Consider the following 27,506-nt stretch of genomic DNA (forward strand, 5'->3'; position numbering starts at 1 on the left):
GCTTTCGACAATATTCTATCTTCGCAATTTTTCTTTATCCGCTTTATGCCTGTGATTTTTTTTCTTTTAAGATCCGACTCAGCTAATCGAGCTAACTATTCGTGCAGCGACATACGGTATCGTGTCATGCGTCATTTGAAAATATTTTATGATATGTCTTTTGGCCTTTTGACTTTATAGAGTTAAAACTTGATGTATCGATGCGAAACAATCTGTGTACGCAAGCAAATACGTGTTCTATCGTCGTCATGAACAGTTCTTGTAGATTAACCAGTTTCTCTAATCGAACGTGCTCTTTCTGTTCCAGGTACGTAATCGTAGTGGATTTCTTTCTACCAAGATCTTGAACTCGCAACTGTCGCACAATTACCTTCGATCGATACGTATCACCTTCGATGCTATCTCTACGTTTCGAAGGTAACGAATTATGTGTATGCTTGATCGTGGTCCCTTCGGCGTGAAACATTTTCGTATTTCTTACACGCTTACTAAATACTTTTTGCGTAGTAGATAATGTACATATGTATTTAGTTGTATATGTTGAGGTACGCTGAATGTTATTTTTGAGATAATAATTTCTGAAATGTAATAAATCGGAAGCACGACAACGGAAGGAATAAATTTAGAAAAGAACCACAACGTGCTGTTGCAAAGATGTGTTTTTTAATTATTTTCTGAATCTACGATACGCTTTCAAGAGTAAAAAATGGAAGATTTTAGTTATAGTAAACTATAGTTTAGCTATATAGTATATTCGACCGTTCGCGGAGAGACGCAGTTGCGAGGAAGCGCGCCAAAGGGAGTCGTAAATTCCCATTACGATTATGTAATCGACGCCACCAAGTGATCGATCCCCTATTTCGTTTAGGATAATAAAGATGGTTGAATTGATTATAACTCTGAGGTAACACGTTACAATTTACACTTTATTCCAACAACTTGTAGCCAAAATGGTTACGCTCGGTGCGTATAAATATAAGTTAACTAGATGACTGATCTAAAGTACATATAGACCAGTGCCGCGATGTTGACTGATCTGTAGTCGTTGAACCAGTCTAGAGATGATGACTGATTTGCTGATGAGAAACCAGTGAAGTTCGGTCACTGGTCGCTTGCGGGTGACAATCCTAATGGGAAAACCCACGTTTCTCCCTTTTTATCTGATGGAGCAATAACCATAAGGAACGTCTCGACTTGAAGATATTTTATAACGGTTGAGGCACTAACGGTAAAATCGAAATGCTTTGTTTTATTTGTAATAAAACAAACTGTAGTTCCTTAGGATTATTGCGGTCCAACTAATTGTTTGCACTGCTAGTGACCGTCCTGACCGGGGGACGGAATTCAGCCCGCACTGTATAACGCGAAGTAACATATATTGTTACTCATATAGATCGTTTACAATCGAGATTGGTACGTTTCTGTTTTGCGCTCGTACATTCTCAGCTATCGGACTGTATATTTTTTTTTATGTGCAAACTGACATACAATCAATGGTAAAAATGAAAAGAATAGTTGACGAAACGAGCTGCGTTGCTATACTCAACGTATAGCAGCTGTGTTGAAATTGAAACTCATCGATCTGGCGTTTCACGGAAAAGTGTGCGAGAGACACGTAGCAGGCGAACAAAATATTTATAATACAATATATATAATATATAAAAATATATAAAATAAATAAAAATATATAAATATATAAATAATAGTAAATTATGTAGCTTAAAGGTAGATAAAATCCGTGGGAAATGCAAATACGGCGGAAGCTTTTTACGCGTAATGAATGTTCGCTTAATGTATCCGATATAATACGGGTCGAGAAAGAAAAATTTTCGAGTCCGGCCTCGTGGTTCTCGTTCTAATGCACCAGAAATTAACCACCTAATGCACATGTTCCTGATATACTGTAAGATAACTTCCTAAGGTATGGCTATTTTAAATAAATCGTATTCGAGTACCTGTTATTCCGGGATCCGATGCTCGATTCAAAATATAATTTTTCTGTTTTTTGCATTGAAACTTAGTTAAAGCATGTACAAAAAAAACTTTACTTTAGGTACTAGTCGGCCTCAAATTTAGTTTGAGTACAAGATAACTGATATCCCGAGTCGCAAATCGGGTTCCTGAATATGTTTATGTATCGACAAACTTTCAAGATATCGATCTGAGTCCAAAAAGCATTGCCGACCCGATCCAGGCTCATAATTTCGGGTACTCGCGCATCCATAGTTATTTAAATCACCTATGTTTCAACATTTTACAATTCAATCTTGTACTTTGACACAGAGCAGTTTTTCCATCTTATTGTTACAGAATATTGTTAATTAATTTTGTAATAGGAGGCGTTCTCAATGGATGGAATAATGTTTTTGCATTTAGCTAAATAATAAACTGATAAATTTCGTTTAGTTTTTAGGTAAAGTACGTAAAGTCTATGTATATAATGTAAATCATCTTTTATTTATCTAAATTTTCATTTATTTAATCGTCATTTGTTATCTCCTTCATCCTATTATTCCTTTTCTTTGAAGCTTTTGCTACGTATCATTCTACGCTTCTCCCGATTTCGATAAAGCGAGATTTTCCAAATGTATGTGTTGCGTAGAACGTCGAGTGTCAAACGACAAAAGAATCTAACCACTTTGAAGATCACTAGATTCGCATAAAAGACCAATGGATTAATAACGCTACCGATATTCACGATGAAAGTTACTATCGGCTACTTGGAAAATCAGCGAATAAGTTTTGTCGTGTTATTCCATAGGTCCGCGTACACGAATCGTTGATAGAACTATGACTCGATGTTTCACGTTGGTTCTATGTAATCAGGAGAGATCACTGTAGCAAGAGACTGTGTGTTTGCTTCCTATACACAAATGCGATAATTAGCCCGCACTTAGGCTGAATCAAATGGGGTTGGCTGGTGTATTTGCTCGATGCATAGCTTGTTTTCTAATTAATGGATGCGTCTCCTATGTTACGCGCTCCCACAAAGTCTCTAGTAGCAATCTCTTTTCATCGAACCCTCGAATCTCTTTCTGCGCGAATAATCGTGCCTCTTGCCTCGTTTCAGTCGGACAGGCAACATGAAACGTAATTGCTGAAAAGCTTCGCGATATACATATGCGCTACAGTTCATAAGTATCCTCTTGTTCAAAACAAGTGACTGCTCGGATACTTTTGAACACTAGTGTAGTTTTTGTTCTGAAACAAGATTTACGGCAGTCAGCTGTTTGCTCGGACGTTGGTTCAAAGGTGATTTGTTAATTTCATCAAGATTTTCATGTTAAGTTCGGGAGAAGTATAAAAAATGATGACTGGTACCGATAATAGAGTCGCGTGTCCCTGTCGATGAATTTGCCACGCGTTTGATATTTCGGTCAGTGAATATTCATTGTCTATCGGCAGGGACACGTGTAGCACGGAAATGCGCAACGCTTGTACTCTGATTGGATAATAGTTGCACGCGCGATATGCGTTATATCTAATCGCGCAGTTAACGAAAGAGCTGCTGGTACCTACACCTTTCAGACCCGACACTCGGCGCTCGCGTAAAATCTTAGTTTTGGACGTTGAAAGGCGGTAGTTTAGAATTATAAACTCACTCAAATTAGGAGGATTTAGCAAGTGAAATGAAAGGAACGGATTGTCGTGGTAAAGGGAGAAATTGGCACCGTGCCGAAACAGAGGGAAGAACGAAAGCAAGAAGGGAGTAACTGCGAGTGGACGCTGGATTGGATTCCATTAATTACTTGGCATCAAAGATCGGTCAGAGCTTAATCGGCTTCGGTCGAAGGATCCCTGGGGACAATTGCGTTAACTACCGGCTTTTGTTTGCCAACTTGCACTAACAGGACCCGTTCCGACCCTTCGTTATGCCGTTTGATTTTCGTTTCACTCCTAATCGGTATTCGAAGGAAATTAATCGCATCGTTCGTCGTCGAGAAAACTCACAAACGTAGCAAAGAGAAATCGCAATGTCTTTGTGCGATAGAAAATCTTTTCTTCTTGTTTAGCGTCATTAATTGTGCGTAACTATTTGTTTTATATCAAATCGATCAAGGTAAGAAAAGGATGTATAGAGGAGAACAAATTTTTGTAACGTGTTCCTGCGCTTATACATATACATGGTGGCTGGTAACTGGTGGTACAAGCGGAAAGTGGGTGATTCTACGCGAAAAAAGAAGTCGAAAATATAGAATAAAAATTTTTCGTTTGAGGCTTTGTTTTCGAGAAAATCGACTTTGAATTTTCGCTCGGTACACGCGCGGTACGTTATAACGGATCTCACTGTAGATCGTTGTCTCGATGGAAAAATTAAAAAAAAAAAATTAAAAAAGAAAAATTTTTATTCTATATTTTCGACTTCTTTCTTCGCGTAGAATCACCCCCTTTCCGCTTGTACCACCAGTTACCAACCACCCTGTATATATTTTCGATGGATGTTAGTGTGGATAGCCAAGAAAAGAATCTACCGTTTCCATCGTCGCGCACTCTTGTGAATTATTTATTTGATGTCGAGCAAATAAATGTCAGCAACGTGTTCATATTTTCTAGTACCTATGTACGTATGGTTGAAACAGCGCTGATAAAAGAAACCAATTTTATTCTCAGTTATTTCTCACCTTTGTTCGACTGAAAGCGACACCGCTCGTGCAGAATTGGCGAGTAAAATATATAGGTGCGTTTACACGTTGAGTCACTAGGTTATCTGGAATGGCCAGAAGCCCTGAGAATATTTGGTACGTTATATTTTTCCACACTTTGTTTGTCTCTTACATTTACCTTCTAACAAATTAATTATTTATCCAGACCAAGCGAGTTATCTAGAAATTTAGTAGTTACGTTCATAAAAATAAAAAATTGCGTCAACATCAGTGTCAACATCAGTGTCTACATACAGTCTACTAATTGTTGTGCAGTTGATTCTGAATTTATTCGGAATTGGAGTTGAGTCTCGGTTAAAATACGTGGAGAACTTTTTTATGCTTTGCTACTTTATTACATATTTTATATACAGCGCAATGCATGTACATGTACAATTATGCATATTTAGCTTGTTAGTAAAGCGTAGAAGGATGCCAGCATCTTGTAGTCATATCAACGCGTGTTCACAATAACAAAGAATGTTATGCCCTATTATGTTTGCTTCAGCAATTGTGTTTCAGTTTGAGCCGATATTGTCTAAGTTGATGAGCCTTGGTTAGGGTGTTGTGCGATGCGAAGCACCCTTCGACGTGATCGTTCATGCATCTCGATCAAGTCTGGAAAGCTCTCGGCAGAGCTGTCGAGATCGGTGCAGTCGTCGTGATTAGGTCCGAAATGTAGGTAGGTGGTTCGGTTAGATGGTTAGACAACGTAGTAGGGCGCAGAGTAGGCAGCGGCGTAGTAAGGGTAGCCGGTGTACGCGGCGTAAGGATAGTTGTAGGCAGCAGCCGTGTAGGCGACCGGAGCGGTATAGGCTGCACTGTAAGCGACGGGTGCGGTGTAAGCTGCGCCCAACAGGAGTCCTCTCTTATCCCGAACCGCGGTTTCAGCTTCCGCTGCCACTGATTCGGCCTTCACCGGTTCGATGGATTCCGTTTCCAAGGGTTTCGCTAAAGCTACGCCGACCAGAGCGAGCAAAACGATAGCCTAGAATTGTGAGAAAGTCATTAATATCGTCATTCGTTTGCCTCTGTTTTTGGATGCGTATTAAAGCTGGATTATGATTAGATGCGTGTTCTGACAAACTGTCTTTCTTTCGATAGATATGCATTCTGGTCTTGGAACGTTTCATTTGTCAGAATACACATTCACTGTAACCATAATCGTAGCCTTAATCTGTTAACCAGGGAATACAAATTCACTTAAATCGTCAATCTCTTGGGATAATATTTTTATTTAACGATTTCCTATTTTTGTATGCGTTGTTTCATTTCTAGAAAAAATCAACTAAAACCGATTATATGCTTTTGAACCGATACATTTGTAAACTCGAATTTTAACTTCCAAGCTAATTTTTATGGCAAAGTTTCGATAAACGATACAAAGTTTAGGCTAAAATATCGTTAGTTAGGACAGTTATTGTGAATCAGATCGCTGACGGTAAATGGGTTAGAAGTTTACTCACTGCGATGCACTTCATTTTGTAGATTGTTGAGGAGATGCTTGGACAAGCTTGGTTGAAAATCGATTGATGCTCGAAACATCATGGTAGCCCCCTTTTATACCTATTCGATCGGGACGTCGCGTCGACGTTACGTGCATCGATTCCCGATGTTTACCTCGCGTAATCGCGCATAATTATTAACCTCTTGGCGTTGTCGGTCACGGGGCTGCATTGGGAACGAGCAACCTCGCCGGATTTCGTTGCTGACGCGAGATTAAGCAACACGTCCTTGGCCATTGTCCAAACCGAAACGTTCGACGTTCGGCCGATCGAACATCTTCGTAATTTTTTGACTACGAGTGCTTCATCGAATAACATCGATATCTATACAAGATGATCTATACAAGATGGAAGTTTGGTCGTGGAGAAAGTTTCAAAGGGCCAATGTCTCTTGAATCTATAGAACGATCGACCTTGTGGAGGTCGAAATAAAGATTCCTAGCAAAGAGTGGGAGTAGTTCCCCTATTGAAATTCCATTTGGGCACGTTACGCGCAACCTCGTCGCTCGTAATAATTTTCACGATGATGGTTTAGCTATTCCGTCCTTGTATCCAATTGGTCCTCGTTTGCGGCCACGAAGCCTAAATAGTCCCTCTTGACAGTCGCTCGAGCACTATTGACGAATGAGAACAAATCGAAGGGCTCGTTACTGTCGTGATACTGACTCGTTAATGAGGCTTAAAAATTCAAGAACTAGAAAATTAAAGAATTTTTTTTATTTCCTTGATATAAAAGAAATGACCTTTAAAATGTTTCATCGCCTTCATATCGATTACTTAAGAAGCGAATTAGACAAACGTAGCATCCGTAGGAGATAACGTCGAGTTAAATCCTTATTTATTGGGGGGTTCAATTGGGTAAAAAAATGTCTTCGTTACACTGATAATCGATGTTCTCGACGAATCTTCGTGCACGCTGTTTCGTTCATCGATTACGTTTTATCGTCGTTTCGTTGGCGACGCAATAATGTTACGTTAAACGAGCGAAATTTCGCAACGTTTAACGAGGAAATCGAGGCACGATTTCACGAAGCTGTAAAATCGTAAGCTAAAAGTCTCTCAAAGGCAAGAAGGTCGTTCTCGTCAGGCCTCGTTGACTCGTTATTCTTGGAGAAACGACCACGACGATGACGGCGACGATGAAGCGATGCACCGCACTGCGAAGTGGGCAATATGAACGTCGAGAGGACGGAAACGATGACGTTTAAGTAGCGCGTCTAGCACATTGCGTGCGCCAGCTCCAAGAAAATGCGGAAAGATATTTCGCAGGCTTAGCTCGATTACGTTAATGCTTCGAGAGAAATTCAATTTTCTCTGCTCGTTAGTTAAAAGAAAACCGTTTTTTACATTTGCGATATAACAATTTTGAAAATCCGGCAGGCTACTTATCAAACAGACATTTTCTAGTTATTAGCCCATTCTGAAAGTTATCGCAGTTTTTCCTCTGTTTGACTCTAATGCTGTATTACTATAACATATAGTTGCACAAATATATATTACTGGTGATATATGAACAATTCATGCAGTGTACACTATTTTCTATTTTTATCGAATAAAAACATCTCCTGTAGTCTTCGTATTAAATTATATCTTGTAGAACATCAGCTTACTATACTTTGATCTGGTTACGTGCAAATGTAGGAAGTACTTTAATCGGGGATTTGGTCGCGTAACGATGGCCAACTAAGGTTCTACATTCTATAAAAGCGTAAAGCTCGCGTAACTGTGCACGTGTGGTGGCGATGGCGCATGCACGGACGTCAAACGTGAAACGTCGAGCGTTGCTCGAAGCGTCGTAGAAAAGGAGAATCAGAGCCGGTGGAGTGCCACCATTGTTTCACCCTTCTTTAGAACACTCTCCGCATTAACGTCGTGAATTGGTACAATGCTGGGAGCTTTCTCTTTCACTCCTCTTTTGCCACTTTTCCCTCCCTCCTTGCCTCCCTCTTTCCATCTCCATCTACTTCCTGCATTTCTTCCTTCTTCGAATCCGCTCGCTTATCGACTACTTCTACCGTACATCCCTATTTTTCGATCTTTCTGCCAGTTCGTATCTTTCATTGTTCTCGTTTCTCTCTTTTATGTGATAAAGGAGAAAATAGGAATAACAAATATATATTTTATCTTTTCACCTAAAGGGTCTGGGACTAATTATAAATAAGAAACGAAATTGAATTACAGCTGGCGCGATTACGTTGGGAAGTCGAATAGGGACAGCTCGACTCTTCGTATTTCCATGATGGTTTACAAAGACAGGGATAAAGAGGAGAGACCGGAGAATGCTTGAAAAGCGCAAAACGCTGCTCCAGCTGCTCGTTATTCGAGGATGGCGATCATCATCAGGTTGGAGCCCGGGGTGACAAATGAGGGACATTATCTGGTCCGGTCGTAGTTCGCCGCGGCGTTAACGATAAATCGCTATCCTGATAATTAATATCTCGTCTTTGGTCGCATCGTCCGATTATAAATAGTGGTAGAGCATAGGGTATCAAGGTGGATATGTTTCTGTAATAGCCTGCACGTGGTCATCGAAAGACAAATCGCAACCGGCTGCGTGATGTTACGCGTTCTGTTCTTTTATTCGTTTGTTTTCTATTTAACCATTTCGATCCTATTAGGATATATACGTAGCTTTTTATTTACCGATAATATATTTAACATTTCCGGTGTTTGGATCGATACTCAAAAGGATATGAAAGAATCGGAAGCTTCGATGAAATGTAAATATGTATATCCTTGATCGAGAAAGAGATCGACATTGAAGGTGGGCGGTATCGGAAGATGGAGACTCGATAGATTAGTTTCTGTGAAAAATTTTCGGCCGCGTAAATACAAAGAGTAAACGTTACGGTGATCTTGGTCGGAATGGAATTGCAGCGATGCAAAGCTACGCGATATTCGATTTCTGTTTGTATTTGCTCGGCAAAAGCTTATATCCGTATCCGATCAAAGTTCGTTGCGTTTCGAGATATCCGACTGGACTCATGATATCTCCGGTATCGTGATGTTAAAACGAAAAAAGATGAATGTCACCATTGTAGATAACTTAGCAATGTCAAAGACAAGTGCGTAGAGTTACTGTGATAATAATATGTTTTTCACCGAGTGACAGCGAACAATCACGTACGACGATTTTACAAAAATCATGTCCTCGTGATAAATTCGTAGTTTGTTCCCGAATGGCAGATGTTGATCGATTGGAAAGAAATAAGACGAAATGTGATATACACTGGAAATGCATCGAAGGCGATAATATTAGATGTGATAACAAGCGAATAGTTCGAATCCGAAGTAGATGGTTGGCTGGACGATTGTTGAGAAGAACGAAAGACTATAGCCGGAACAGTAACCGTGCACCTAAGCAAAAGCTTCGCTTACTCGGCTGTTTCAATTAAGTATCGAACTTTCGCTGACGAGGCACGCGATCTTTCGCTCCCTCTTTGGGCGCACCCCGTCGCCATTCTTTCCTCGTTAACGCTTAGCGATGCGACATTTATCTTTAGCGATAGGATTTAAAAGAACCGTGTTGTATTTCATTTTTATTTTACTTCACTTTTTTGAACTATTTTTCTTTCTTGTGCTCCTAAAAGTTGCGCGTTTATTACGTTACTTTGAGCGGATCGCGTGTTAATTAAAACATAAACGCTTCGTGTTTGTCACATTGTTATGCACCTCACGGTAGAACAAATCAAAGATACGAGGTCATTGTTTCGTACATGACTCCAGAGGTATAATATGACACGCCTACGAGGTACCCCGATAAAAATAGATTTGGCGGCAATTGCGTATTCGTGTGCATCATTGTCGTTACGCAATATTTGTCAGTGGTTCGGGAAGTGGGTAGTATGTTGAAGAGAGGAAATTTTGGTAGCAGATTCGCGGTATTTTTATGTGGTTGGGGCGCCCGCGCCAGTGGCAGCCAAGCAGGCGACCCATCGAGAAAAGAAGCGGCAAAGGAATTTGCAGGAGATGTTGGGCGAGTATCGATGGCTGTCTGGCAAACGAAGTGGTCCAAGGGAATGACATTTAGGGTGGCATCGTGGCGCCACACGAACCGAGAATGTCTCGCGTGCTCTTCTTCCGCGTCTGGTTGACGGTGCGAAAGATTTTCATTGAGCATCACCGTCGACATCGTCAAAGGTCGTCTCGGTATAAATAACCCTGGCGCCGTTGTTGGCTCGTTCTCGTTTCCCTGCTTCGTCGGTCAATTTTTTAGCCGCTATGCGTTTCACCACATTTTATAGCTTCACGAAAGTTTTGCTCCTCCCTCAGTCGACTAGCATCGAAGAACCCACAATTGGACCTATTAAATCATCTAATAAGTTCGTGTGGTTATTTTATTTAGAATCTTTCAGGTTCGGTATGATTTCTAAAATACAATTATTCATAAAACACGTTAAGAACACCGGAGATTATAAATATATAATTATTAGGGCACGAATTTATTTGACGACATGATGTACATGTACGTTGAATTTGTTGCTTCTCGGTAGCGTTACGAAGTAACGATAGGAATTACAAAGTGCTCGAACAACTTCTGAAACGTTTCTGAAATATCAGAACTTTTTCCCTCAAACATCGGTTACGTAGAGTGACTTGAATTAGATACAGCCTGGATAGACAAGTGCATGTTACTGCATATAGAAGCCAGACAAGAGTCTTTCATTCGCAAGTAATTTTCATTTTTTCGTTTTCACCTTCGACTACCCATAACTGTATAAAAATTAAAATTAAAACGGTCGCTTGGAAACGATTGAAAGGTTTTCTGTAAATTGATATGACAGGAAATAGCTTCCCTATACTGAGTATTCCAAAAAGTTGGGACCGAACTTTGGAAACATGTACTCATCAAAGAAGATTCCAATATTAAATATTTATCAACATCTAGTTGACACTATGCTTTATAGTAATGGAAGATCAAAACTAACGGAAAGTAGTATTTCATAGGCACGATAATTTTGTCTCCTTAGATCGTTGAAGTAGTATTATGTAGTGCAGTGTGGTTGTTTAGTTGTCGAGGTACTCATCGCGATAAGTTGGAGCTGTCTCCCAACTTAGCTTGGACTTTAATATTTCGTGTAACTTTATTAACCGTGGACTCTCTCAAATTCAGGATTTTCGACCAACGATAACTCAAAGAACGCGAACAGTATCCATGAGTATAAATGTTTCACGTTTGAAGAATTTAACCAAATATTTCCATTTGTTTCAGAGAATTTTGAGAGTGCCCTAGACGAGTGGTCGTTGTTGTTGCTGTTGTTGACGTCGTCGTCGTCGTCGTCGTCGTCGTCGTCGTCGCCGTTGTTGTCGTCGTCGTCGTCGTCGTCGTCGTCGTCGTCGTCGTCGTCGTCGCCGTCGTCGTCGCCGTCGTCGTCGTCGTCGCCGTCGTCGTCGTCGTCGTCGTCGTCGTCGCCGTCGTCGTCGTCGTCGTCGTCGTCGTCGTCGTCGCCGTCGTCGTCGTCGTCGTCGTCGTCGTCGTCGTCGTCGTCGTCGCCGTCGTCGTCGTCGTCGTCGTCTTCGTCGTCGTCGTCGTCGTCGTCGTCGTCGTCGTCGTCGTCGTCTTCGTCGTCGTCGTCGTCGTCGTCGTCGTCGTCGTCGTCGTTGCCGTCGTCGTTGCCGTCGTCGTTATCGCTGCGATCACCGTTCTCATCTTCATCGTCGTTATCCTCTTCGTCATCGTCATCGTCATCGCCATCGTCATCGTCATCGTCATCGTCCTCATCGTCATCGTTCTCATCGTCATCGTCCTCATCGTTTTGTCATCGTCAACGTCGTGGGGGTTGTCAAAGGGTAAGCAAACGGATGTCTCTATACCCCAACTTCTCTTCTCAACTCTTCTTCTCTCAAGTTGTTTAGCTTACACGCGACAAATCTACGTAGAGTGTTCACAAACTCGAAATCACGTTTAGAACTTTAGAAGAAGCTTGATGTTGTTTCTGTTCTTCCACGATTCTCGTCACAATGCCCCTCGTTTTGGACGATTCATTAATAGTGAGTTACCTCGGAAACCTAGGAAATATGTACTACGGAGTGAACGATGCGGTTTTGAAATTGTCTATAGCAAGGGTGCGATACGTGTATACAACATTACGATTAGAAACGAATCGCTATGCCTGATGTATCACTTATGTCGTTTTTGATGAGTGGGACACGACGCAACGAAGAGACGAACATTGCCGCAGGTTTTATTGTTCGAATGAGAATGGGAAATTATGAGTTCGCGTGTAGTCGCGTGGCGATACGTCGTTAAAGTAGAATATCGAATGCACGATCACGTTTGTAGGCTTTTCGTAACACCGAGTTGCTCTCGTCAACCGGGAAATGGTAATACAGTTTACGATTATCTTTCAGAGATATTCGAGGCTTAGCTTATCGAATTTCGATTGAAAGAATTTCCAGTTTAAGAGTTTCGAAACTTTTATGATTTCGAATGTTTAAAGTGTTGTTCCAAGATTTTCAGTTAAAGTCGTTTTTCTATAATTGCAACTGTCTCTACGATAATCGGGCCATCTATTGTCCAAAAATATTTTTAATCTTAGACTTAAAACGTAATAATAACAAATCAATTTCCATTCTTCCAAATATAAGTATTACAAATATAAACGTTATAGAATTATTATCTAAATATTTTAAATCCTACAGACAAATTATATCGTCAGCACCGTGGATGTGTAAGTGCTATATAAGAATATACGAGCCGTATGTGGTTCATAATCTGCAATTTGGCCACCGTAGTTCTATATATTGTACGCTTGATAACACGCGTAAACCTTCGAAAAGCAAAAGGGTCGGATAGTTTGGGACGAATAATAGTTTTGGATGCGACATAATCACCAGGGATACTAACTCGTGAGGTGAGTTGAAATTAGTCAGGAACGAACTGGCACGCACTCCTGGCAGCTCTTTTCGTTATTTGGAATGGCTTAGGTTTACGCGTTTCCTCTTGGGTACGTTCCGTCATGTGGAAAGAGTCCTTTCCCCCTGTGTTTCTCTATCTCTCGCTTCGAGTTCCACCGGTTGGACAAAAGCCGTTTGCTGGTAGAAACATTCCGTTGAGACGGAGCTAACTATACTCTCGATATTCCGTTGTTTTGCATAAAAACGCAAGGCAGCTGGGTTCTTCCATTTCTCGATCGCTCGACCATCTTTTGCACGCTTAATCATGGCACTAATCACTTTTTTTTATGCATACTTTGGTCTATACGGTTAATTAATTAGTAGTATTAACGAGTCGATCCTTAATTAGAAACTTTTGTAATCGTAGAATCAGTAACTTTTTAACTGTCAAATCTACACAATCATTTTGTATATTTTTTTCGTACGTTTCACGATTATTCGCAATCATTCAGATCATCTGCGGATATTAACACGCATATCGTACGATTTACAAGTTAAAGGAAATCAGATTTCTTCGCATAAATTTTCCGAGAACCGGAGGCCCTCATTGCGTTATCGTTTAGGAACCCTTGATCTCTTAGAAACGGTTATACATATATCGGTTCTCTTGCGGGTTTTCGTTTCTCCTAGGGGCAAACGATAGCGTATATTTCGTAGGAGCGAGATTGTGCTTGGCCGAAATGGACCTTCGCTGCAAATGACTATCCGTAATACTTTTTCGCAAACGACGAGGATGGCTTTTATCGTATGTACAAAAATGGAGAAAGGAACAGTATTTGCACGGTCTTCCTCCAGAATTCTTGCGAAATTTCCGGACCCGAAACTTAGAGGGTCATTTGATTAAGTTGCTTGGCCACTCGCTCGGCTAAAACAACGGTGATAGGACTATGCTGTTACGGCTTGATGGGCAAAATACAATTCATGAACCTTGGTAAATGTTTTTAGCCGAGCAGTCGAACAAAATCGGATCGGATCGTTCGTATCAGCGATAAAATTCGTCACCGGCGACATTGTCTATCGTGCAGGCCGCAAGTTGCCCGCGTACGTGTTATCGCTTGTGTCCTTGCTTTACGACAGTCGCTTTTGAACCAATAAATCGTTTTACGAACGCATCCAATATCCCCTGAAGCAGGGGATTTCGAGATTCCATTGGAAGGTTGACAAATTATGTGGATTTTCCGAGAGTCGAAGGTGAAATAGTTTCGACGGTGCGAAAGTCGAGCTTTTTATTCGTTGGTGTGTTTTCGAGGGCCGTTTCTCTAAGATTTATAGCAGTCGTACCGAAGAAGTCAAGATGCTCGGGCCAGACGACGTTGTCTTATAAATTAGGTGCTTTGAGCGTGAGCTTAAAGACAACGACGGCTTTTCGTCAAGCACAAGAACGGCGTCAACGTCGACTCGAGGTTGAATCGGTAAGCGTCTGTGAATAATCGAGCACGTCTCGCATTAGCCGTGGCTGCCCTTATCTCTGCTTCTCATTTGTAGGGCGTACGCTTTATTGCTGAAAAGGCTGCTTCTGCTTTCTTACCGGGAAAATTTATGGGAGTCCCGGTTACCGTAATGCGTCTGCCACCATTTCGCTCGAAGTACGCAGGTAGCAACGCTAATGTTTATTCTGCAATTTGTGTGCGATAAAGTTTCATACTTCGAAAAACCAACCGATAAATTGCATTTTCTGAGAAAATTATCCAGTCGTTTCCTTATCTCCTTCGAAATCCCTAAAATCGCTTCGACCATTGAAACATTCGTACTATTCCTAGCCTGCAAATTTTACGATCTATTTGGTACTTACCTATTTTATATACCTATTTCATATGGGTATTTTATATAGATATTTCATATAGGTATTTTATACAGGTATAGGTAGGTACCTATTTTATATAGTACATACATATACAAGTACATACATAACGGTAGAAACAACTGCTTATGTTGTGACGTTTTCGACGAGACGTTGTAAAACGACACGGATCGTTCGCCGTTTAATCTTCTTTTATGTCTCGCGTAAAGATGTAGAAGTTGACTTTACGATCGGTCAAATTCACCTAGATACTACAAACTTTCGTAAATCCTGTCCTTGAGGCTCTTTTGTAAACAGATAGATAGGTAATGTCGGAGGTTACGAGGTTGCTTCGGGCCACTGTTTCTTTTTTCTTCAACTTTTTTCAATACAATAGCAGATCCGAACGTCGAATTTAACGAATTCTCGGATCGCAGTTATACAAACGTTCGTTCGTTGTTCGCAATTGAGGATGTCGAAAGCAAAGCTCGTGGTCGATCTAGAACATCGACGAGTCGACGACAACATCGGGCAAAGCAGAGGAAACCATACATTTGGTAAGTTGCAAATTGCTTTAAAGCCATTCGATAAGAAAAGAGAGAGAGAGAGAGAGAGAGATAAGTAGGACGATTGATTCGATAGAGACGATAACACGATCGGTAATACAGTCGCTAACGGTGTCGGAGTTCGTGTTGGTAAATTGGCTTTGCCGTTCCCTCGTCGCGTTGTTCTACATAAACCTTCTCCAACTATGGAGATAAGTGTAACGTCAATGGTAAAAGGAACTAGCAGGAGAAACCACCGTGGGAAAGGCGGCTAAAGGATTCGAGCTAGGAGTAGGCGCACAGGAACACTCTTCCGTTTATCGAAGCAACTTCGCTGGCGGTGTAAGTTAAGTTTAAGATATCGAACAGGAGCACGTAGAGACAATGAAGACGACGTACAGAGAAGATCGTCGATGAAGGGGAAGGAGGGAAAGACGAGTTAAGGAGTATGCCATTTCCCTAGAGAATTATGAAACGCGCGAGTTAGCACCGGATCCCAGAGAAAGAGCTGTAACGCTCTAAAATTTGCATTCTCATTTGTATGCTTGCGGTTTGTAGCAGTTTCACGAGTCGCTATGATTTATGGAAAGTCGTCCCCTGGATAGAGAGTTACCCAGCCTCTTGGCATACAAGTTGCTAAATCGCGCGTTATTTTGCTTAGTTGCCTCTGCTTTTCACCATTTCTGCCCCTCTGCTCCTCTTGGAAGCGAAGACAGGGTTGTAGCGATTTTGTCTGGTCGAACCGCCGCGCATTCGTCCTCAGGGTCCGCGACGATTGGATTGTTCTCGAACGTTAGCCTTCTAGCAAGGATTGCGAAGAAGGGCGGATGATACGATTCGTTTCGAAGGTACGGAGAACATTTTACCCCGGTCTCGGTAGGTTAATATGGCCGTGAGTGCTCGTCGTACTCCCATTTGCTGGTTGCATTTGAAACTACACGTTTTTCAACGCTCTCGTCGAGGGTGCCTGCAACAGACACAAACGTAACAGAGAAGCGATGAAGATGATGAATGCTGGCTCTCGTTACTAAGCTAGTAACTCCACTTTTACACGACGAGGGTTCGTAATTAATAGAAAAACAATTTTTGTCGCAGGCTATGAAAAAATCGATTGTCTTTGTTCTGATGTTTTTGTGCAAAATGATAACGTGACCAGTAAGTTTTTAATAATTTTAATAAAATAACTCGTCAATTTATAACGTGTATGTTCGGTATTTCCATTTATTATCACCTACACTATTTACACGTCGTATCGAGTTTACGTTTACGTTGCTAATTTCGCGGTTCGTTTGGATTTTATTGCATCCTTGTTCGATTTACTTTCAAAAGGTGCTGTGTTCGTCGAGAGAAGCAAGCACCCCGCTAAAACCGCTGTTCCTCCGTCTAGTAGGCAAATCGAAAACGAGAATGTCGTCCGTATCGATAAACATCGGTGGATAAGGTTTCCCATTGTCCTCGTTGTTTCTCCGATGCAACATCGGTGATAAATCGTGGGTTGTTTTGGCGGCGTGGAATAGCGTAGTCAAAACACGAAGGTTGAGGAAGAAAGCGGCGATACTTGCCATCTCCTCAGTGTGTAATTCTTGGCACGCGATTTGTATTTTCTGTTTTATATAACACGTACAATAGGAACATGAAAATTTTCTATGGGAAATGTTCAAATATTTTCATGAACCAGTGTGCACACGTTAAGGATTTGTATCTTTGTCGAAGCTGAGGTTTCATATTTCGCATTCACCGCATTTTCCCACAATAACAATCACGTTTCATCTACGTCAGTCACCAGTACCACTCGCAAGAGTATCCCGCTGATTCTTTGCTTTACGACGCTTTCAACATGTCCAGATTTTCGTAAGAACCGAATTTCCGGCACGGTGAGATCATAGTACGAGAAACGTCGCTTAGATTTTTCAATGGATGCACAGTTAATGTTAATTTCAATAGCCGTTGTTATGGAAATCCAGGAGAGCTGGCGTTATTCGGAGGAATTTCGCGTGCAGCTTTTGCAATGGCGCATCGGGTCGCTGCGCGACGTTCGTTGCAAACGTTGCTTCAGTGGCAACGTCCGACAGCTCACTGTTCTTTCTCGGTCGCGGCTAGGCTTTTCCGTCGCACGATCTCGTCGTAGTGACATCATTCGAAACACAGCATTAAATCTGGTACTGGATTATCGATGACGTTTCTACATTTAGGTGGTTTTCAACAATTAGCTTTAATTCAAAGAGCCAATCGACCGAGTGGTAGATACTTGCTGCTCGATTCGATCGAACACGACCTCGGAGAGCCTCGGGGAGTCTCGGGGATGACCGCAACCGAAGCCACGGAATTGGCAAAGTCGAAACTTTCTCGCTGGTTTCAGTTTCGAGCGACTTGTCGCTTTCTAAAAGTACTTCTCGTTAATAGACGCGTTTCTTGCTTCGTTGATCTTCTAACCTTAGAAGGCAAGCCTTAAAAGGTCAACAACAGGGAATCGGAAACATTCACTCGGGCGTATCGCGTTTCACTAGGGTTGAAGGGGTTAATAGGCGCAACGCAGTTTCTAACGCGTACTTGACAAAAGATCGAAAGAGGCAAGCTCAATTTTCACGCGAACCAGACTCGTCGTGTGCAAACTTCTTGAAGTACGACGACCGGATTCCCGTTTTCCTGTATCGCTATAAATAAGCAGGATCGATAGCAGTGGGGCAAGAGATGAAGGCAGCGGTCGTTGGTAATCATTTTACGCAGACAACGAATGTGACGCGCCGTCACAAAAACACTCCCGAGAGCAAAGCGAATGTCGTGGTTACGCTACGTTCCGTCGCGCAGAAAATTTAGAATTGTACTCTATTTGCAAAGCGGTTAGAGGCAAGAGAAACATTTCCGATGTTTCGATTATATTTAGATCTCTGTTTAGATTGGAAACTCGAATCGACTTGGTCTTTCAAACGCATTCCACTTTTTCGTGCTAATCGCTTTGGCTTTGACAAGCTGTGCTGCGAAGAAAAAGACCCGAAGCCCCGTCAAAACGCTTACGAGTTACCAAGCTTCCCGTCGAGACGTAGAAGTTGTGATCTAATTACGAAATTACTCGAAGAAACGCGATCGTGTTCTATCGATTGAAAATCGTCTATTGCAATGTATGGTTAATTTCGAGAACTGTCGATGATCGGCTCGTATTTTTAGGAAGTTCTTCGATCGGTCCTTCGCATTTCGAAGCTGTCTAGCGTTCCTTTCGATCAACTGGGTAATTAAAAACCGAATTTACGCGATGATTTATTTTCACGCGCGTACATCATGTCCACTGTCGTCGAATACGCATTTCTTTGTTTTAGGTATCGCGAACACGACAAGAACATGGAGTAGCGTTTCGGTGAGTGAGATTTCGTTGAATTTCTCGTAAAACATTTTTTTGCAAACAAAAACGGAGGAACAGAGATCGTAAAAGCTTATACTTGTATATACGAGAACGTATTTCATTGCGCAGGGCGTTTTAAGCGTAAAATCTGCCGATTTGATTATAATCAGTTTATTGACCACAGAATTATTCGAAAGGAGAAATAAAGTTGTTAATCCGTAAAAGAACAATTTCTTTGAAACGTTGAAGTTGAAAAAATAGGGTTTTGGCTACGAAATCCGATTTTCCAGGTCACTGTGCAAAGAAGGGAAACCGGCAAGATCCGAGAATGGGATGGTACGTCGTAGATCGTACGGTGGAGGAGCATTACTTGTCCGCGCAACGTTAATACCCCGATAATTCATTCTAAATCCAGCAAATGAAGCGACCGAAGTTCTCGCGGCGCGACGGTTTCGTAAAGCGTTCTAAGAAACGGAACAGCTCCGTTTCTACGCGGCCGTCGTCGCTTTGAAGTGCCACCATCGCGAAATCTTCGACCAAAGAAGACACGGTCTCGGTCTCGTTTTTCTCCTCTTGTTCCGCTTCCTGTGTGCAACGATGCGCCAGAGTACGCGTGGCACGCGCGCCGCTCGTTTCCTGCTTCTCCTCTCTGCTCGAGGCTCGAGACGAGTTCGGTGCACCAGCGACTTCCAACCGCAGATGTTTCGCTGGTTCGTAAATCGAATTTGCGATCTCGTAAATTTCCCCGTTACGCGAAACACACGCGTAAACGCTTAATGCTGGCGTATCAAGAGTAATTTGCAACTGCGAATGTTTTCCTAGCTCCACTATCGGCGGCGTCGGCGCGATGGCGTCTCCGCGACGCCCGACTCGTGGACTGAGTCGAACTTATCACCGATAATTCCTCTCCATGTGCGATCGAAATTTCTGTATCAAATTTAACCTTCATCTTTCTCTCTAAAGAAATCTATCATTTCTTAATTCCTTTATTAACAAATCGTTAAGTGTTTGAAGTAAAATATCTGGTTACTTCTGCAGCTTTTCCATTACAATAAGTTTTCTACTCTTTATACAATTAGACTGACTTTAAAACCGTGTCGCAATGGTAGCTTTATAGGAAGAGTAGTTATACGATCGTAATTCGTCGATGAGAGATGTTCGAGAGATTTGAATCAGAGTGGCCATTCGTGCCAATAGCCCGGCCAGCGTGGGCGAAACCTGGCCGTTTACACTTGTTTCCAGGCGATTTAGACGAGGAGATGTCGTGATGGAAGGTCGCCGACTCTCGCCCCGAGTTTCCTCAGGATGAGATCGGTCGGCAAAGATACGTACGTATCTAGGGAAGGGAATTGCATTCGCCTTCCTACGAATTTTCTAGAACGTGTTTTGGAATATTTGAAATTCACGGTTGCGATCCATATCATTGGGCTGTATTAACTCAGCGAGAAGCATACGAGTGACACGGTTCGTTAAGATGTTCAGTCCGTGGTCGGCGCAGGCGTTCCATCGATATTCCGAACAAGTTCGCGGAATAGCGTTGGAACATCAAGGACGAGGCAGCGTCCTCGTTTAGTGGAAAATGTCTCTGGGGAATTTTATTCGGCTTTTGTTCGTTGGGATAAAAATCTAAAAATATTTAAGCGGATCTCTAACCACCACGACGCTATACAATTACAGTATGACTTTTCAGTAAGCTCTGTAATTGGTGTGTATTAAATAAATTGGACTTGAATCTTTCTAAATGTCATATTATTACTATATAGATATTCGTGTAAAACGAATCCAGTTGTCTTAGCTATAATCTATCGAATTGCATCTCGACAGAGATTAGCGCGGTCGACAATCTTAGAATATTTTCATACGTATCTTGAATTTGTCAAAACATCGCTCTAATATTGTCAAAGAATTGCTGAAAATTCTTGGGTTCTTCGGAATTTCTAAATGTGCCAACTCTAAAATTTCTCTATGGTTCATTAGTTGGATCGCAATTATATCGCATACGACAAATACGTATTTCTGTTGGAGAGAATTCATTAGAAATTTCTTAGATTTGCCGTTTATAAATAAGGCGTTAGAACGTCATTTCATGATCGTAACTATTTTTCCATTTTAGATAATATTATCCGCCTATCTACTCTCGAAATCCACGAAATTGTAGCAGATCTTCCGTTTTTATTTATTATTAACGGCAAAATCAACTTCACCCCTTTTGGTGCACATAAACTTGTATGCACCACCACGTGCATTAAGACCTGATCAACTTCTTTGATTTGTGGCCGTCAACTACCAAAATATGCTACAGCACCCGAGATCCATTAAATGGAATTATTAAATTAGCAAATCGATACGCTGAAAATATCGGCCTCCTCGGACGCTTCAAACACATATAAAATGTAGCTCTACAATATCCTTTCATCACGTAAAGCTTTCCGATAATATTCTTTTTCCCCGTTTCTCATCCCCTTTTTCTTATTTTATTTCGTTGTCTTTTCTATTATATATTCACTTTTTTTTCTTACTTTTCTCATTGCGCTTATTATTATATTCTTTCGTACTTATTATTGGGCTCGGCCCGTGTAACAACAATAATAATAATAACAACAATAATAATAATAACAATAATAATAATAATATTTGTTTGCGCGAATCTTGTCGTTGGATTCTCATGCTTAAACCATTAAGCGTAGAAGTTACGTACAGTGGCTCACGAAAGTACAAGTTTTTGAACGTTTATAAAAATTCAATATGGATACATTATGTCTGTTATAGATACAAAATACATTGAAATTTCTTCAGCAATGTAACTGCAACGAGGTGTGATTGTCACGATTATGCTGCTGGCATCCGACTTTATGAACCCTCCGATCAAATTGGCGAACGAACCAATCGGGATGCGACGCCTGCTCGATCGTTTATTTTCTCTATCTCTTATTAGCGAAAACAAAGAAAAAGTTTGGTCAATCAGTATGGCTCAGGATCGAGAAAGTTTCTCGTTGAATCGTCGTAAAACGAAACCACGCGGATGAGCGACGACGTTACCACCGTGGTTGGACCGTCGTTTAAGAAGAGACGGAACAAAGGCGCCACTGGCAGCAGCGAATAGGTATCGAAATTCGATAGGGAAAACGAACAACGATGGTTTTGCGAGCAGAGGCTGGCTCGTAAGCAGGTGGTTTCGTCGACGTCGTCGCGCAACCTGCCCATCGGCAAAATCTCTAAAACGAGCTGTCGAGTTCTGCCGATAGTACGAGTCTGTCGGCCGAATATCGGCTTTTCGTTACCGAATGCATTTAACAGAAAGGCGAGTCGGAGGGAGGAAAGGAAAGTCGACGACGAGATGTAGAATAGAGAGGTTGTTAGCGCGCTTCTTGGATGGGTTATCGCGACGCTAGTCTTGCAAGTACCGAAAGGAAACGAGAGGAAAGTTTACAGTCGCGATAGTAGTCGCTCGGTCGACAATCTCGTAGCTTTCCGCTCCCTTCGTTTCTTCGACAAAAATTTGCATTTTAAATCAAAGGGGATGCACTCGAGACTTTTAACGATGTCACTGCTCGTCTAAATTCCCAAGTATTTCCAGTGCACCGTTCTCTGCGATTCTACCCTTTCGCGACAATTCGCCTACGCGTTTCGCTTCCTTCTACGTGGATTGTGTTCAGCGTTTAAAAACAGCCGTATCGAACCGTAAGGAAAGGCACGCGAGTGGACTGAAAGTCAGCTGAGCCAGGATCGATGTTCGAGAAGCATCGCGTGCCGGCCAACCGTTTCAACTCGTAGCGTTCTGGCTATCGTCGATCAAGCTCAGGTGTTCCTTTCGTAACGCCGAACATCGCTCGCAACGCGTGTTCCGACATTACGGTCACGATGATCGGTAGCCGATCGTTTGAAAGCTTTATCGGTCGAATAATTTTCATCGGTCGCTTCGCTGAAGCTTCCAACGAATCAAATTTCATCAATACGACAATGGTGTTTCGGTACAGCGATATCTCGTTACCGTTCCTATGGAAAACGTCCAAATACTTTGGTGAGTTCGTGCAAATTGAATTTGGCATAACTTTCCTGTTTATACGTTAGCCATTGTACGGTTCTCTTCATCGCGATGCACCGTGTACGAATTCGCATAGTAGGTCGCGTTTCAAGCACCGTAGAACACAAACTTCCACAGAGTTCCATAGGCTTAACTAAAAGTTTTGTCGACAGGAAGACATCTCCGAATTGTGTGTATTTGGTGCAATTGAGAGCGACTGGATTACTTTTGCGCAATTAGAGAACGTAGCCTATAATCGAACGACGCGTCGCGTTTCGTCGGTAGAAAAGTTTCCACGGGTTGCCGTTGCCATCGCGTCGCGACGGTTCCTCTCCTCATTCGCTGGCACGGACTCGAGCCGGTGCCTCGAGTCATTTTCATCGTATACGCGAGAGTGCCGGTATAAGGGAGAAAAGGGAATGGTTTGTTCGGCTGAAAAGACCGACTCGGCAGGATTAGGAGGGAAGAGGCGGAAACTATGGTGGAGAGATCATCCTAGATTCCGGAAGGGACGGGTAGAGAGCAAACGAGACGAACAGCCGGCAAGAACGGAAGCTTTGATGCGAATAACCGAGAGCTCTCCGTGCCAGCTGCGCGAATAATCGAGGCCTCTTTCTACGATGCACGCGCGTTGGACGAATTAAAACGAAAATACAGTAATCTTCGGTTAGTAAATGCGACTTTGGTGTTCGGGTTCGCTACGTTATTCTTATCGAGAAAGGTACTTACTTACTCGCTATTCTAAGAATTATCGTCTATCGTCTCTCTTGGACTCGCTCGGTTTTTAAATGTGTCGAGGACGAGAGAAACATCGAGCGCGAGTAAAACAAAGAGTCTGATCGTTCTTGTTTAATCGTAAGTATGTAAAAAAACATGATCGTGTTTGGTATCATTTTGGTAACTGAGATATCGTCGATCGCGGGTTACGGATAACGCTCCATGGTAGCAGATCGAAAAGTTGACGAGGATAGTTCTGCGTCCACCGCGAAGGGCGAGAATGCGTTTATTAGCCGAGAATTACCGCATTTCGTTGAATTTTCCATAGACAGCAATTTCATAGGGTCGTTCAACGACAGGAATCAATTTGCCAGTCATTCGAGCGGCGTAGTACAACGCCGATGAAACCGAAACGAGATTGATAGATACGCGCGAAGGGGTGCGAAACAATGCAGCTATCCGTTGGAAGCCTAGCGGAGCGACGAGGTACGAGAACTCGGCTATCGTAACCGTACCGTCGCGTCGTCGCGTCGCTCCGTTGCGAACGCGGTCGTGCGTGCGACTCAACCAACCACGAATACGCAACCGGTTCGTTGCATAAATATCGTTCGGTTCATCTACAAGGCGCGTCCATCCCTCGCCGGCTGGTAAACGCATTGATTTATCGTTCCATCGTTAACTATGCGAACGCCACACGTTGACGTTCACGCTCGTAAATCCGCAACGGCCTCCATCGTGTTTTTCTCGGCTTTTCCATATGTTGCATCGCATCGGGGTAAAGAAAACGTCCGTCTTTTCCTTGTTATTTGCCCGCTCCTCCTTCTTCCATTTTCATACCTTACCTCCTTATTTTTTGGCTGGAAAGAGAAATCTATTTGACGTTGAAATAAGCAGAGTCGCAACGCCCTAGTAAATTTTTTTCTCAAAGAGGTCGACTCCATTTTCGAGGAAACGAAAGGGGCTGTTGGGAGAAAAGCACTTCGTCGTTGGACGGCGGCGACCTATCGGCAGAAAGAGAAACGTGACGCCTGGCAAATTGACGGGTCGTCGGATTCGCGAAATCCTCCGGAGAACCGTTCCACGTGATCGACGTAATGCTCGTCGCGTACCCGAGCTCCTTCGATCGAAAGAAGGACCGAGTAGGGAGATGCGAGGTCGAAAATAAGAAGACAGAATGTCGACGGCTTGAAATAGGTCAGTCTATAATACGATCGGTGTCTTTTCGTTTAGAGGCTTCGTAATTCGTCAGGCCGTAATCGAGACGATTGTCAGCAAAAAGATTCTTACGAACGTCTCAGATACGAACGTCTAGACGCGTAGCTTTCGTCTGACGTTTATAGAAAATCCTACCTTTAGCCGACTGCCGTTTCAAGGTCTAGACGAGATGTTCTTTTTGCGAAGAGGAACGCATGTCCTTTAAATAGATTCGAATCTATCGGTAACGGTTGGGGCCGCGGTCGTTGTCGTTTCGTATAGGAGACGTCTCGCGTCTATCGCTTTCCCGAGCTATCTTTAAAATACAGCGACGGAGATTCGCGTCTCCGGCGGTCTTGGTTTGCCACAACGAAGTCGTCTCGGTGTCAAAAAACGTCGGTAGTCACCGATCGAGTGACGCGGAGCGAGAAAAGTGCGGACGGGTCGAAACGAGACGAGAGGAGGCAAAGCGACATTGCTCGAATGCGAGCGCGCAGCAGAGAAAGACGTTCAACGGCGGCATTTATTTTCGGCCAATTAACGGCATTCCTCGACGGTGGCATCTCCTCGTTGCATAACTCGTCGGGGAACGACGCGACGCGACGGGACGAGCGAAAGAAATGGCCGCGAACCGAGAACAACGGAGCTGGCTGGGCAAAAGGAGCGGAGAAAAGCAGACGAGGCGAAGACGCGACGGCACGCGACACCCGAGGCTTTCCTCGTCTTCCGCCGCGACACGTTCTTCGTCTTCGCAACCTCTCAATTTGGAACTTCTCACAAGGAATCTTAGTTTTCTTTCTTTCGTATCTTTCGGCGATTTCACCATCGAAACTGAGACGCATCGAAAAAATGCGTTCACCATTAATCGCGCGTTTCTCGCACGGGCACAGCACGAGACTAGACTTTTAAATTTCCCCGGCAAAGCGTTATTCTCGTCGCGACCATGCGATGTTTTACTATCGTATCGAGGGAATGCGCCGAATGGCAGGCAAAGGAACACTGTCGTCTTAACGGTGTCGACGACAAAATTCGAGCTGGAAAGCGTAGGCGCTGTAACGAAGACAAATGAAGGAAACGCAAATTACTGTCTTTTACCTATCCGTATGTGTATAACACCTTGGTAATCGACAAAACTCCTTTGTTATCGATATACGCTAACTCCTGTCAATTTTACTGAAAAGATGCAAAATATCAAAAGTTTTGAATTGTCCTAATTCCGATGGCCAAGAACTGTGCATATAGGGGGGATGGTTAGGATTGATCGGGTCGCGGTCACGAGTTCCGATAATCGGTGCCCTCGTGACGCAACGCACGCTCTTCCAAGCACAAACTGCATTGCGAGTCCTCGGACGAGCAAAAAATATCGACGAGTGGAGCGAGTGTCTGTTGGGGTGGCGAATCGAAAATCTGTTCCAGTCGGAAGTATCGACTGTGTGACAAACGAGTGTGATGCGAATTAAGGCGGAGGTATCGGACGATATTCGTAAGTATTGGGATACTTGATAAGTCTAAGTAATTAGGTTAAATCTAAAGTTAAACAACTCTGTGAATTATTATTTCGTTTGAAACTTTAGACTATAAAGTGTGTTAGATACCGTAATAAAAAGTTTATCGGTTGTATATCGTGAGATTGATTAGGGTTCGTGTTCGTTAACTCGGACAACGTTTGAGATTCGCTGAAAAGTCACGGAAACTGAAATAGTTGCTACAAAGTCGAAAACGTCGGACTCTAAATACGCAAGCGCGACAAGGGCATCTGTATGGCCTTTCGTTTGGAGTTTTCGTTTCTGGACTAACTGGCAACTATAGTTTCCGCGGAAACATGCGCTCTCCGGTGTTCGTTTTTACTTTCGTTCGGCCCGTCCGTCCATCTATTCGAGGTTCACCCAGCATTTCGATCTACCGTCAGCCGTTTACTCGCGGGCTCTCGAAATTTCGGTCAACGAACTTTCGAATTCCTTGGCGCGTTTCCCTTCTGTTGCGTTGGCAGTTCTAGGCAATCAGCCTCGTTCGTCGTTGGTAATTATCGGTGGCACGCGCGGAGGTGAGACGTTTCGCGGCCGATTCGGAATACCAATCGAAATTAATTACCGTGACGAGCTCCACGACCAAATTAACCTTCGATAACGAAGCACTGCGCCGCGGCACGACCTGGGTCTATGCCCGATCGAGATTCAACCCTCTGCTTCGCTCTCATTCGCTCGAGTCCAGTCGATCCGCGGTTGTGTCACAGCTGGAGAGAATCGCGGTACAAACATGCCACGGACAAGCGATACTTTTTTTTTTATCGCCGGGCTTTCGTATATTCCGGATTTGTCATTCGTATTTCTGCCCCTCGGTAGATAATATCGATGGTCGTTGCTCGGAGTTATCGAGGGCGTGAGACCCCTTGCGTCCTTTGGCGACGTTTCGTTCCCTATCTCTTAGCTCGTACATCACCTCTGACAACTAAAACCGGTATTTACGGCCGAGTCCTTGGAACCCCTATGCTTATGCTTTTGGTTCGCTTACGATTCGCTTGGCAGGAAAATCCTTCTTTAAAATTTTCATCGTTCTTGACTTTTTCTTTCTTCGTTCGTGGCAAAATCTCTAGCACCAGTTTGCTTCGCGACAGAGTGCGGTATTGCGATGGGTGGAGTTGAAATTTATCGCGAGGAACTTTTTATCCGACAAATGTTAGAAGTGGTGGAAATCGTTCGAGCGATGCGGAGAAAATCATTTTTGCATGCGAATTACGTCAAATCGAGGTAATTTATTATTTTGACGCGGTGTAAGTATCTGGGTGAACAACTTTTTAGCAAGAAAATACATATTTTGAAAACATTTTTTAATGGCATTGCCAATTTTCACTGAAAACTCATTAT

At 42.8% G+C, this 27,506-nt stretch overlaps 2 protein-coding genes across 11 annotated transcripts in view; one reads left to right on the forward strand and one right to left on the reverse strand.

Moving 5' to 3' along the window:
- bsk (mitogen-activated protein kinase dJNK) overlaps positions 1-27,506 on the forward strand; it is a 53,186-nt gene that overhangs the window by 16,869 nt on the left and 8,811 nt on the right. For 3 of the 10 annotated variants that reach the window (XM_069113701.1, XM_069113702.1, XM_069113705.1), the window contains 2 exons: positions 11,361-11,938; positions 18,685-18,722. The exons of 2 other annotated variants lie outside the window; for them this stretch is intronic. In XM_069113701.1, coding sequence (XP_068969802.1) covers positions 11,361-11,938; positions 18,685-18,722 — 616 coding nt within the window. Of the gene's footprint in view, positions 1-307; positions 418-11,360; positions 11,939-15,029; positions 15,383-18,684; positions 18,723-27,506 lie in introns of those variants that run through there. 5 more of the 10 variants (XM_069113706.1, XM_069113707.1, XM_069113711.1 and 2 more) reach the window with 4 other exon arrangements.
- LOC138180163 (uncharacterized) lies at positions 4,969-6,484 on the reverse strand. Its single transcript, XM_069113742.1, has 2 exons — positions 6,110-6,484; positions 4,969-5,631 (listed from the first exon to the last, which is right to left on the reverse strand). The coding sequence occupies exons 1-2, from the start codon at positions 6,122-6,124 to the stop codon at positions 5,347-5,349; spliced, it is 300 nt and encodes a 99-aa protein (XP_068969843.1). The 5' UTR covers positions 6,125-6,484; the 3' UTR covers positions 4,969-5,346.

Source organism: Bombus flavifrons, chromosome 5 (assembly GCF_040668555.2).
Source record: "Bombus flavifrons isolate JBK064 chromosome 5, iyBomFlav1_principal, whole genome shotgun sequence".
NCBI lineage: Eukaryota > Metazoa > Arthropoda > Insecta > Hymenoptera > Apidae > Bombus > Bombus flavifrons.